The sequence below is a fragment of the Carcharhinus amblyrhynchos genome, chromosome 19 (assembly GCF_965287045.1).
Source record: "Carcharhinus amblyrhynchos chromosome 19, sCarAmb.v2.hapA, whole genome shotgun sequence".
NCBI classification, from domain to species: Eukaryota; Metazoa; Chordata; class Chondrichthyes; order Carcharhiniformes; family Carcharhinidae; genus Carcharhinus; species Carcharhinus amblyrhynchos.
In genome coordinates, this window is record NC_137342.1 from 18,949,600 (window position 1) to 18,962,755 (window position 13,156).

A 13,156-nucleotide genomic window follows, 5' to 3' on the forward strand; every position below is an offset into this window, starting at 1 on the left:
GCTGCCCTATCAAGCTAGTCTCAGTTAGACTATTGAAACAGACTGTTAAATTTAACTTACCAGTAATCAGCATTTTCTGTTTTTGCTTCAGATTCCTGCTTCCATAGTGTTATACTTTAATCCCTGTGTTCTTCACCACACTATCCTCCTCCAACACCTGTCCTTCATTGTCCAGCTGGGTGGAAGTGTTCTCCCTTGGTTCTGTTCTTAGCTATCCAGTTGGAGTGAGAGAACCTCTAATGGTTTATCTACTATCGGGAAGATGCTGCACTGCACTGTTACCTTTGGAATTCCCTGTTGGATCTATTGTTGGCCCACACCACCTTCTCATTTGCATGCTACCCATTGGCACATAATCCAGAAAAGCATCAGCTTCAACATGTATGCTAATAACTTTGCTCTACCTTTCAAACATATCTTTCCATTGTCTCTGTGTTGTCAAACTGTCGTATCCACGATTGGATGAGCCAACATGTCCATCAATTAAGTATTGAGATCACTGAAGCCATTTGTCTTTGGTACTGCCCTAACTACCAATTTCATGCCCCCTCCCTGCCCACTGATGCAAGCTGATCCTATTTGACCTTGAACACCTTCTGACACCATATTCTCTCTAATAAAAAGACCACCTAGTTCTACCTTTGTCATTGCTGCCTCAATCCAAATGCTCCTGAAACCAATATCCCTATTTTTTTTGCCTCTAAACTTGATTTTTCCAGTTCTTTTCCTGCCAATCACCCATTTTATAAACATTTCTTAAGGTTAAGTTTATCACAGATCTGCTGTCTGCATCAAGTCGCATCAAATCTCATGCACCTACCACCACTCTGCTCACTGACCTACATTGGCTCACTTGATCTACATCACAGCCATGCCTTGATTTTAAAATTCTTATGCCCATGTGCAAAACCCTCTGGCTTAAATCCTTTCCATCTCTCATCTTTTTGAGGCTATAACGTATTGGGAACTTGGCTAACACTGGCCCCTTGTGCACTCTCACTTCCTTCAATCCCTCATTGAAAGGCCTTAAACTTGAAAATGTCCTCCTGAAACCTGCCTCTCCCTCAGGATGGACCAATAAAACTGGCCGCTAGTCAACATCAGCGTCATTGTTTTCTGCATGTTTTGGTGCAGCATTTTGGAATGTTTCAATACATTAAAGACACTATAAATTGAAGTTGTTATTGCTGTTGCCTCATTCACTAATATATATGCATTGTACAGTGTGCCAGCTGTGCATTATATGTAATCACATATTTCAATGTGCAATTGTGCCTTTTGCTGTTCCATTTGCAGTAGACAATTCAAATGGTTCACAAGTGAAAAAAGATGAGACGTGATCAAGGTCTACACAGATGCCTTCTTCTAAGGTATCTTGGCCTACGACATAATCTCACAAAGAAAGCAATACACCTTTGAGTTTAAGCACCCAATATTCCACCATGTTTCAAAATGAAATATTCTGCTACATTTCCTTAGTTTGTGCTAATCAAACATTAATTAGTGCTAGTTACAAGAGTTACCCACCTTGCAATTGGCAATGCCCTAATCCCATAATTGGAATTATTGTGAAAGTGTCCCATTATTCACTTATGGGGCTGAAATGTGAGTGGTACTGATGAGACCTGTATTTGTTGCCCATCCTAATTGCTGTTGAGAAAGTGCTGGTGAGCTGCTGAATATAATCTCTCACGAAAGGCCATCCAGACTCGAAATGTTAGCTCTATTCTCTCTCCAGATTCTGTCAGTCTTGCTGAGATTTTCCAGCATTTTTTGCTCTTGCTTGCCTGTACCTGAATGTAAATGCACCTGGGATAAAAAGTGCACAATTAATTCAAGACTGAGTACCATCCACCTGTCCATTCATCCACCCACCTCTGCATTCACCACCCATCCAATCCATTCACCCACTCATCCCATCCATTCACCTATTCACCAACTCATCCCATCTATTCACTCACCCACACATCCCATCCATTCATCCACCCACCCATTCATCCCATCCATTCATCCACCCACTCATTCCATCCATTCATTCATCCACCCACTCATCCCATCCATTCATCCACCCACTCATTCCATCCATTCATTCATCCACCCACTCATTCCATCCATTCATTCATCCACCCACTCATTCCATCCATTCATTCATCCACCCACTCATCCCATCCATTCATTCATCCACCCACCCACTCATCCCATCCATTCATCCACCCACCCATTCATCCCATCCATTCATCCACCCACCCACTCATTCCCATCCATTCAGCCACCCACTCATCCCATCCATTCACCCACTCATCCCACCTATCCCATTCATTCATTCACTCACCCCATCCATCCACCCACTCATCCAACCCATTCATCCAGCCATCTGGTGGCCTTCAGTGTGGGGGAGGGGCTGGGATGGAACCCCTCCCGGCGTGCTCCGCGCGCGCACTATTGTTTATCTGGTGCGGTCGTGTTCCTCCAATGGGTGGGGCGCCGCGGGGTGATTGACGGGGGCGGTCGGTCCAATGGGCGAGCTGGGTGGCGGAGCTGGGGCGCCGCCTCCGCCGTCACTCGGGGGGAGCTCGGTAATGGCGGCGGAGCTGGTGAGTGAGTGAAGTGAATGGAGCCCGGGCTGTGTGAAACCCCTCCGGGGGGTGGGTGTGGGGTGGCTGATGGCGATTTAAACTGGGGGGAAAGGAGAAGGTTGGGGATGAGGATGAAAAGCAGCAGCCGTGAGTTAGAGTGTGGATTGAGGAGGGTTTTTTAGAGACACAGAGATTGTGACGTGTCCCAGCTTTATTGTTGTGAAGTTTTCGCTGTTGTTTTTAATGGTGGCCGTTCCTCCCATTCATTTCATGATAGCCCTCCCCAACCCGCGGCCGCCAGTCCCATTAGCTGACCCCTATCCCCTCCAACAGTCACCCCCGCTTGTGTTTCCCTTTCGATTTGAGGTTCGGGGTGCTTGTTGTGGCCTCTTGTTTTCTAAAGGGAGGAGATTGAGACCAAATTGTTTTTGTTTATTCTACTTCCCTTTCTTCCCCACTCCCCGAAAAAAAATCCGTAAAAAAAAATTCCAACCGATTTTAATCCTCGATTGGGTGACTAATTGTTTATTTTCTGGTTTGGGGCGCAATCATTTTGTTTTTGTCCCCCTGGTTTGCTGACACAGTTTACTCGGCGTCGACGGTGTGCGGGGTAATTGGGGGCCATCCCTCTCATACGTGTAGATCCAAACGTGTGCGGCTGGGGGAGATTTTTAACGCCATCCGAAAATTTTAAACTCGATCCCCAGATAGTTTGTTGTTAAACTGCCCTGCTACGCAGTTGTGAATGAATGAGCTGAGGCACAGGCTCACTGCCATAGACTTAGGGTGTGTGAGTCACATGATGGTGTATTTAAAGTTTCTGCGTGTTTGTCAGAAGGATCCAGACGTTTGTTTACTGTATGTACCACCCCCACCCCCTTTCCCAATAAAGGCTGATCTTTCGGGAAAAGGGATCAAAAGCTACTTTCTTTTAAAAGAAAGCTTGTTCCTTTTTACCTCTCCTTCCACCCTCCTCCCCCAGCATTAAAGTGGCTGGCATCAGGGAGATGTTAAGGAAGGGAAGCTTGACATCTACGAATGACGCAGATTCGTATAGGCGAAGACATCCAGTCCTGAAGCAAAATGTTGGGGGATGGGGAGTGTACAAGAGAAGGGGTTAGTTATACTTGACAGAACGGAAAACTTCACAATAAACTGAACTCGTTGCAAATTGTCTGCGTTGTCCACGATTGAATGAACAGTGGACTATGTTAGAAAAAAGCAGAATTTCTAACTCAGTGGCTGGAAAAGGTATTGCATTGAGCCCAAAAATTAAAATGAATGGAGGTGATAATAAATAATTAATACAATTTTAAGAATAACTCGAAGATGATGCATGTTTATATCTTGCAATAACTTGGCTAGCCAGATCATTATTAGTTTTTTTTGGTTTGTTTATTTTTTTCTCCCATGAGCTACGTTTCAATAAACGGTAGCAAGTAAATCAAATGCTTGCCTTTTACTTGTTCTCTCCTCATGAATTTGTTCAATTATATGAAGGAATACAGTATTCTTTAAGCAATTACACATGTACTGCACATCCCAAGCAGTAGCATGCACAGAACCTTTCACTTCTAATTTTATGGAGAGTGAAATAATGATTGAGACATACACATGGGAAAAATATACAAGATGAAACATTTGTTTTTAATTTTTTATCATAAGGGAGGCATTTCCACAAAACTAAAATTACTTTATGGGGACAGTGAAGCTGTTCAGTATATTTGAGAGCTCAATTACACACACAAACAAAGAATAGGAGCAGGAGGAGGCCATTTGGCCCTTTGAGCCTACTCCACCATTTATTATGATTATGGCTGATCATCTAACTCAATTGCCTAATCCTGTTCCCCCTCCCCATATCCTTTGATTCCCTTCACTTCAAGTGCTATATCTAACTGCTTCTTGAAAACGTTCAATGTTTTGGCCTCAACAACTTTTTTGTGGTAGTGACCACTCTCTGAGTAAATAATTTTCTCCTCATTTCTGTCCTAAACAGTCCACACTGGATCCTTAGATTATGACCCCTGGTTTTGGACTCTTCCATCATCAGGAACATCCTTCAATTACCCTGTCTAGTCCTGTTAGACTATGCATAAATTTTTTCAAGTGTTGTTCTCCACATAGTGCCCTTGATTATTTGAGGATTGCTGAACCATGGCTAATGTCATGATTTTATTACAGGATAGGATGGGGAGGCAGGCCCAAGTCTACCTCAGCCAGAATGGGAATTGAATCCTGTACTGTTGACATTCTGAAACCCACGTTTTTGGCGTTATTCTGAGCCAGTTGAGCTACTCCAAAGGCTCTTACAGTAACAAAAAGGGCAACTTCTCATCAGTTCAATGATTTCTACTTGATTGCAATCTGGGCAAACTTCAACATTGTTCTCCATGTGGAATTGTAGGATCACTGATAGTAACTTAGGAATTTCTGCATTTAACTGCGCGTGTGTGGACCCCAAAAGTTGCTACCACTTTAAGGAACAATGACTACAATTACTATTGCAAAATCTGGGTCAATTCTAGAATTGAACTATATGATAATGTCAATAAAATTAATGCAAGGCCCAGAAAAGGAAAATCCTAGAAATATTTAGCCAACCTGACTAAAACAAACCTGAAAAAAGAGTAGTTTCATGTTTCAGCTGCTGACCTTTGTTGAAAGTAGAAGAAAAACAAACTCCTAAAATATCACTGAATAAGTTGAAGAAGAATGGACAGCAAATGTAAGTGAAGTGTTTGGTTTGGTTGCTGCTGTTATTAAAAAGTAGCTCATAGGATAAATGATAAGCAAATTAAAAAATATATATATTTTACTATAGTGTTAAACTGATTTGGCTGGCCATTTTATTATAAATGAGTGGTCCCCTTGGACCTTAAATAGGCATGTAAAATTGGAAATGCATATATATATACCTGACTTGTTGAAAGATCACAACCCAGAGGGCCTTTATGATGCTGTTGTGGATTATTTGTGAAACTTTTCTGATCTATGTAACTAAATACAGTGAAATAAAGCAATGTACTGTGCATTTATATAGACATAACTAATTGAGGTTTGTATTTGGAATCACCTCTGTTGATTGACTTCCAGACAAAACCAAATGATTAATTTAGCAGCTTTTTGAAAATTCAGACACAAAGCAACCTTTGTGATGTAGCAAAAAAGGGTACAAGTCTGAACAACCCAATAGAATTTGATTACTGGCAATTAATGCCTATGATTTGTAGAGCTTGTATATGGGCATCAAACTAGCCATGTGATTTTTTTTATACTACATGTTACAAATTCCATGCAGCTAATGAATTATTTTCAAATACAAATAAGGGTATTTGGTCACTTCTGTGTTTGACTAATGAGAGCTGAGTGAGTCATTAGTAATGTTAGAGAAAAAGAACCTCAGGGGTACTGAACAGTTAATGAGGTGTTGTAGCGTGTAAGTGAACCCCTGCAATTATCAAACTTATTACTGTCAGTGTCTATTAATGCCCCATTTGCTTTGGCAATTACTGCATTGTGACATAGGTGGCAACATTTGCTGTAAAGATGTGATTTATTGCATTTTTATTTTCCTTCAAACTGTTTTGTGCCAGGTGGTTTCTGTAGTGGACAGTGCAGACAACATTTAGGACTCCAGAATTAAGCTGCATGTATAACTAACAGTAATACAGGAAATACTTCAAGCAACAATTTTGAGAAGCTTGATGGTGCATACTCTGTGAGTATGCTAGGCAGGGGAATAAAGCAATATATTGTGCATGGCACTTTGGGCTGGCAAACCATTAAAATCAAAGCAATTCAGCTCAATTTGAACTGCTTTTTAAATTCACAATTCATTTAATTTGATTATTTTGGGCCTGGTGGTTTTGAAAGTGCTGCTCTTAACACTGTCACCTTAATGGTGAATAAAATCAAAATCATAGCACTTTGGATTTTATTGACATGCTTCACTGTTTAGTGCCATAAACTGAATGAAGAGCTGTTGCAATAACTTGGGAAACTCCCAACTTAGTTCTATACTTACAGTATGTATGAGGAGGCCTTGGTAAGAAATGGTAAAGAAGGAAACTCAAGAATTAAAAAAAATGCAGCATTTAATAAATATACATATGTAATCTGTGCATGAAATGTGGTACTTCTGACCATCGCAAATTATGCAGCGTTTCTGTTTTATAATTTTAAGAATGCACTAATGAAGATTTGGAAATTATTACTGAATAACATCACTATTACATTAAACAGATTTAGGAATCGAAAGTTAACTTGGGATTTTGTGAATAATTGGGTTGAAGCAGAATGGTTAGATGGCGGAGCTATATTGTATATTTGCGTATTCCCAAAGTTCACCAGCTGCTTGGTACGATGTAAGGGAATGTTTGTCAAAGCATAGGATTGGGTTGGCCATGCTTGTTTTTTTAGTGTTTTGCAGCTGAATTCCCCGTTCTCTTCACTATCACCCAATGATATATAGACATCTTGCTTCTGCAGCATTTGGTAACTAAGTTAGAAGACAGTTTGTGCTTATTTTAGATTTCACTTTTGGGGTGAAGGTTGTTCTATTGCATGCCATTATTGGGGGGAACATCAGCAATGAATGTACAGGCTGCAACTGGCTAGAGCTTTCAGATTCATGGTGCTGAATGCTGCATGTCATTTGTTAACGCAGGCATTGCCTTGTGGGAACTGGGGAATAGCTGCTCTGTTAATGGTAATTTTGAATGAATAATTTGTTGACCCTACCTCGGCCCACTACTTGAATGAAAGGTTGCAATACTTGTGAGTTGGCTTAATTAACTTGTTAATTTTGTTGTTTAGCTTGTGGTGGGATGATATTAAATGTTGTATTCCATCTCTTACTGCCATCAAAGTTACGCTGAGAAAATAAGTCTGCTGACATAAGAGATATACTGTTTCTGAAATTTCCAAATTTAACCCCTCCTCCCAACTGCTTTTGTAAACCTTTTAGGAACAATGCCATTCAAATTTTGATAACGGAAAGACACTTAAAATCCAAAGACATAATTTCCCACTATTTTAAACATGTGTCCATCAATATTTATTGGAAAAAAAACACAAAATACTGCAGCAAATGAGCTGAATTATAACATAAGTAGCAAACAAGCTTGTCAAACTGATTCAACTATGACCTGGAACAACAGCCATCTCCAAAAGCAAAACAGCTGTGCTACATTTTTATAAGTTTGGTAAAGTTTAGTCATTTATACTGAAATTTTTGTAAATGTATTTCAGCTGTTGGCACGGCTGTGGAAAGTGGAATTATCAGACTTGAAATGCCTTATAATTGGTTTCCAAAGCATGTTGTGAAATACCCACTGCTCATTTATTTGTGATGCCTATCTGAAGACCCTTGTACTATTAAAACAGACTATACATATTAACATTTATAATTTTATCAAAATAAATACTTACTGTTTTAATGTTTGTTTGATTATTTTAAAATTATTAATTAATCATTTGAGTCTAATATGCAGTTAGACTCAACATATGATCCAAACTTCATTTTTCTGTGCAGCTCTGACAAGATCAATATTTTGTTTGATGCAGAAAATATTAAGATAGAACTGTGTTAGAAAATGATTATAAACTGGCATTTTGACCTTGAAAAATATCACTTTCCATTAATTCAGATAATTTGCCATTGATGCAGATGGAAGAGACATTACAATTATTAAATTGTTATTGATATTTAGATGTGGTGCATCTGTGACGACCCTCAGTGCTGCATGTTGCAAACAAGTTGTTGCATATGTGCCCCAGCAATCTCTGAGAGCTGTGGGCAGGATTAGTCGTGTACTGCATCATATCTTGGAAGGTATCCTTTTTTTTTGGGTGGGGCGGGGGGGGGGGGGGGCGCAGAGGCAGAGGGTTGGGAGGGGTGGGGGGGGGCGGAGGCAGAGGGTTGGGGGGTGGTGGTAGTGGTTTTGACGTAATGTTAGAATCTTTTGCAGTCTCCTGTGTTTCTTCTCAGTTTTTGAATCAGTATTGTCTTTGTAAGACCACTAGTCACTTTATATATACAATTGAAAGGAACTCAAAAAAGGGATTTGACAGCATGTTCTGGTACAGCGTCGGTCAAGTTCAGCTCAAATGTAACTTTGAATATACCATAATTCTGAAATGTGGAGGAAAAGAAATTTGATTTTAGAATGGGAAGCAAGTAGCAGGAAATCTTTGGTAAGATGATATTGTGTTCCTTAAACCCAGAACACACTTCCAACCTTTTCAATATTTTCTTTAAAAGATCATGGCTATCTTGATGATTGGTTTGGTTCCTGAAATAGTTACTGTGGGAACTTTGGCTATAGCAATTACACAGGCTACAGTGTGTTTAGTGCAAATTTTAAACATTTAAATTTAAGAATGTATCTTGGTCAAAATATTTTATTGCTTGCTGGTGCAGTTACTGTAATGTTCCATTTTTTTTAAGATGGTAAATTGTTAAGGAAATGGATATTAAGAAACTTGAAACTCTCTTTTCGAGAAATGTTCTTGCAGAAGTCTTGAATTTGAGGTGCGTCTTTCCTTTTCCATGAGTAAACTACCATTAAAATAACCCACTCTGGCTGAAACAAACCAAGCTGAAACTGTGTAGCTGACCCTAAGTTTATGAAATGCAGATCCACATAATGGGTTTGTACTTTGTTAGGTAGGCAATTTGATTCATAGAAACAAAATGTTTAAAGGAGTGTGAAGTGTTTCCGAAACATTCATCTCTATTGTGTATCCTTTCCAACATCCTTGAAGACATTGTTGTCTCAAAAATCCATTTCCAACTTTCCCAAACTCCATGTTTGAATCCCTCCAATTGGATTTCCGTCCTAACACAGTATCAAAACAGCTCTTATCAAAGTCACAAATTACATTGTGTGATGGTGACAGAAGCGAACTTTGCCTCTTTCTCAACCTGTTTGCAGCCTTTGACACAATTGACTCATCATCCTCCTCCAATCTTCTTTATCCAGCTGTGTGGGACTTCCTTCATGTGATTTAATTCTTATCTAACTTGTTATAGCCAGAGAATCACTTGCACTGACCTAGTATCACCTCCTGTGACTCGATGTCTTACCTTATTTCATGGTTGCTCCTGTTATCAAGTGAAATTTATACTGCATTTAAACAGTAAGGCTGTTTCACTAATGAGGAAAAACAAAGAGGATACATAATAGTGCAACTGCCAATATATTACCTAGCATCTCCATCAGTTGTTTTAATGGGTCTTGTATTTTATGCTGTGCTTTGTGAAATGGCTTCAAAAATGAGTGAAGAGAAATTTTTGCGTAGGAGAGTGTAATACTACCTGCTGAGCAAAGATCCATCCTATTTCCCATTCTTTGTACGTGCCTTTGGTTTGTTATAACAGAATCAGTGTGATCTAACTGAAATATGTACATTTTATTCTTTTGTCCATTTATTGCCTTCATTTTCTTTTGCTTTCCAATGTTTATGCATGATGTAACTTTTGGCTACAAATTCCATTTTACAATTCCATTACTAATTAGCTTTTCAAAACTCCCACAACTTGCTCTGAAATTTATTTCTTAGCTATTCTGCAGTTTGTTGTAATCCATGTGCATTTTCTCATCCAATGAAGCAGACTGCACATCATTTCGTTCTGTTTCTTACAGAGATAAATACTGAATTTTGAATTGTAATCAATTGCATAAACCTTACATGAAGTTCAAATAATGTTTTCCATATTAAGGGTATCTGCGAAGGACAATAATAAAACAATGCATAACTGTTATCTTTTATATCAGTAAAATGTCTGTGTTTCCACACTTCCTGTCCATGTTAATGAAGGAAACTATTTGCAATGGGGTGTAACTGCAGTGACTTTTACGTGAGCAATTTCCATTGTTCAATGTGGACGTAGAAATTTATACTTGAGAAAGAAAAACAAGGACATATGTATCACTTTAAAATAGGACTGAATTGTGATGCCTTGCCTGGAGCAATTATCTTCTGTCTGTAATGTTGCGTCTATTTTTGACTTGCTGTGTGCAGGTGACAGGTGATCAACTAGTGAATCGCAAAAATTCACTGAAAATCTCTGATATAGTTAAGTTGTCATCAATTATTGTCTAAAAGTTGGTTTCTGAATGTTTACTTTCTTTGGATGGAGAAAACGGTAATAGCAATCATATCTAAGCAAAATCCAATCCTCAAACTTAATTTATGAGTTTTACAAATTTGAGCCACTAGTATAGAATCTCCAGATATTTCATATGTTATTCACTACTTTTTTAATGTTTTCTTTGTTCAAGTCAACTGAGGTCCAATGGCATAACATGGTGTGGGACATGAAAACAAAATGTACGCCTAACAGAGTGCAGAAAGTTCAGTTTGTGGTTGATAAAAGAATTTCTGGGATGGATGATTCCTTTGAGTTATTAAAGTGTAATGAAGATTTACCTTCATCACCTGGAAATGCGAATAATGAGCAGTGTATGGAATATGGTGAGCTATTTTTAAAAATTATATATGTTGATCCAATGTTTTGTAAGGTAAACTATCAGAAGATGAAACCTTGTCCTTAGCTAATGAGAAATTGCTGTATTTATGTATAATTGGTAGCTTTATGATCTTGTGCACTGAATTTTCTATTGAATTATATTGATTTAAATTTCATAGTTATGTATGATTCTGACATGCAGTACTCCCTATGTCTTTGTACTGTAAAGGAAGCTAGTTGAGTTTCTCTTTCATTTCTATAACAATTTCCTTTTCGCTCAATTCTTCTACAAAAAAACTAATGGATTCAGAAAAAGAACAAAATATTGGAAACAGTAGAAAAGATTACATTAGTACAGTGGAGGTGGTTCTCCTGAGGGACATTATTGGATTGAAACTGAAGTTGGTTGCAGTGTTTTCATTTATGAAAGCTGTACCTGTTGTGAGATTTAAAAAATGTAACTAAATGGTATTGAAGGACAATTAAACACAGGAAGATGAAAAATATCAAAATATATAGAGAAAGAGCAGGGAAATCTTTTTGGAACTGATCGTGAAAAAGCTCGCACAAGCGTAATGTCCCAAATGTTGCACCAGTCCAGTAATATGTATTATCTATTGCTGCTGTAGCCCCAGCAGATTTAATATTGGGAACATAAGAATAGAATGCATTAAGTAACTGATTATCTTTTTAACAGTTGTATTTTTAAATTTATAGAAGGCATTGTTGTTTAAATATGCCCAGTTCAATGTCTTTAAATGGAGATTACATGGATTATATTGAACTTGTAGCATAGAAGCAGAAGATTTGCCCCAACTGGTCTATGTCACTGTTTAAGCAGCAAATAGATCACCTCACAATCCTACTTCATCTCCTCCATCAACATATTGTTGAATTTCTCTCTTTCATGTTCTTGCCCATCTGTCCCTTAAATGCACTTATTCTATTTGTTTCTGAATTTGGATTCTGAATTTTCTGGAACTTTTTTTAAAAAAAGATGGAGGATCTTTGACCTTTGAATGTGCAACATACTTATTAGACTTTGCTTTCATTGCCACAGTTTGGCTAAATCATCAGATCACTGATAATTCCTGAAATCACTGCCCTCTTATTGGATGCAGAATTTCAGGCATGTTGTGTAATCAAATATCACTCAATTATTGTACAACCAAATACAGAGTGAAACTCCTTCACTGTACCAATGTGATCTTTTCAACTGTTTCCAATATTTTGTTCTTTTTTCTGGATGAGGTTTGCATTTAGGGCGAATTTTCTGTTTCTAAACCCTTGCCCAGTCAGGACTGGATAGGTCCTACCCCAAATCATTTTGATCACATCTTCCTTACAGGGCCAGGGAGATAAATCATAAGTCCTGATGCTTTTCCTCTTTCCAGCCCCTTCATGCGTGATAGCTTCCCCCTTTCAAGGTTCACCAGTCAATACACTAATCTCCACAAGCTATGAGTAAAATGATAACATCCATTGTTGGCATCTATTTTCAAAAATTGCCCAATACCTATGCAGCATAGGTCATTATATCACTGCTGCTCTTAATATTAATGTAGTGTTAGTTTGTGTACATCCCATTCATGACTATTAAACAAACCAGAAAACACAAATTTTACTTTATCAGCATTTTGCAATATTGTTAATTTGACAGGAAAATACCCCATTAGTTACTTATTGCAATGTGTCCAGATGGTAATTCTGATTTTGGCGTTTGCCTCATCCCTCATTATCCTGTTTTGCCTGCACATTGCATTTTTTGAATGTGGTGACAGTAAATTCATATTTGGGGGAACAGAAAAACTGCACAGAAATAGAAGACTTTCTCGTGCATGGGTGCCTGATATTATTCAATGTAATTATTTCATAGGATGTAATTGAATTTTATTTTATCAGTAATATCATAGGGTAGAAAGATCTTAACTCAAGAACTGGATTACTTTCCCCTTCCCCAAGAAACTGTCGTGCAAATCATAGAAACCTAGAAACTAGAAGCAGGAGTAGGTCGTTCGGTCCTTCAAGCCTGCTCCGCCATTCGTTTTGATCATGGTTGATCATCGAATTCAATATCCTGATCCTTCCTTACCCCCATATTCCT

At 38.4% G+C, this 13,156-nt stretch overlaps 1 protein-coding gene across 3 annotated transcripts in view; it reads left to right on the forward strand.

Moving 5' to 3' along the window:
• Positions 1 to 2,515: 2,515 nt before the first annotated feature.
• Positions 2,516 to 13,156, forward strand: part of hbp1 (HMG-box transcription factor 1) — a 49,661-nt gene continuing 39,020 nt past the window's right edge. The window contains exons 1-2 of one of the 3 annotated variants that reach the window (XM_080207335.1): positions 2,516 to 2,594; positions 10,865 to 11,057. In XM_080207335.1, coding sequence (XP_080063461.1) covers positions 2,517 to 2,594; positions 10,865 to 11,057 — 271 coding nt within the window. In that variant the 5' untranslated portion in view covers position 2,516. Of the gene's footprint in view, positions 2,595 to 5,240; positions 5,305 to 8,290; positions 8,413 to 10,864; positions 11,058 to 13,156 lie in introns of those variants that run through there. The other 2 variants (XM_080207337.1, XM_080207336.1) reach the window with 2 other exon arrangements.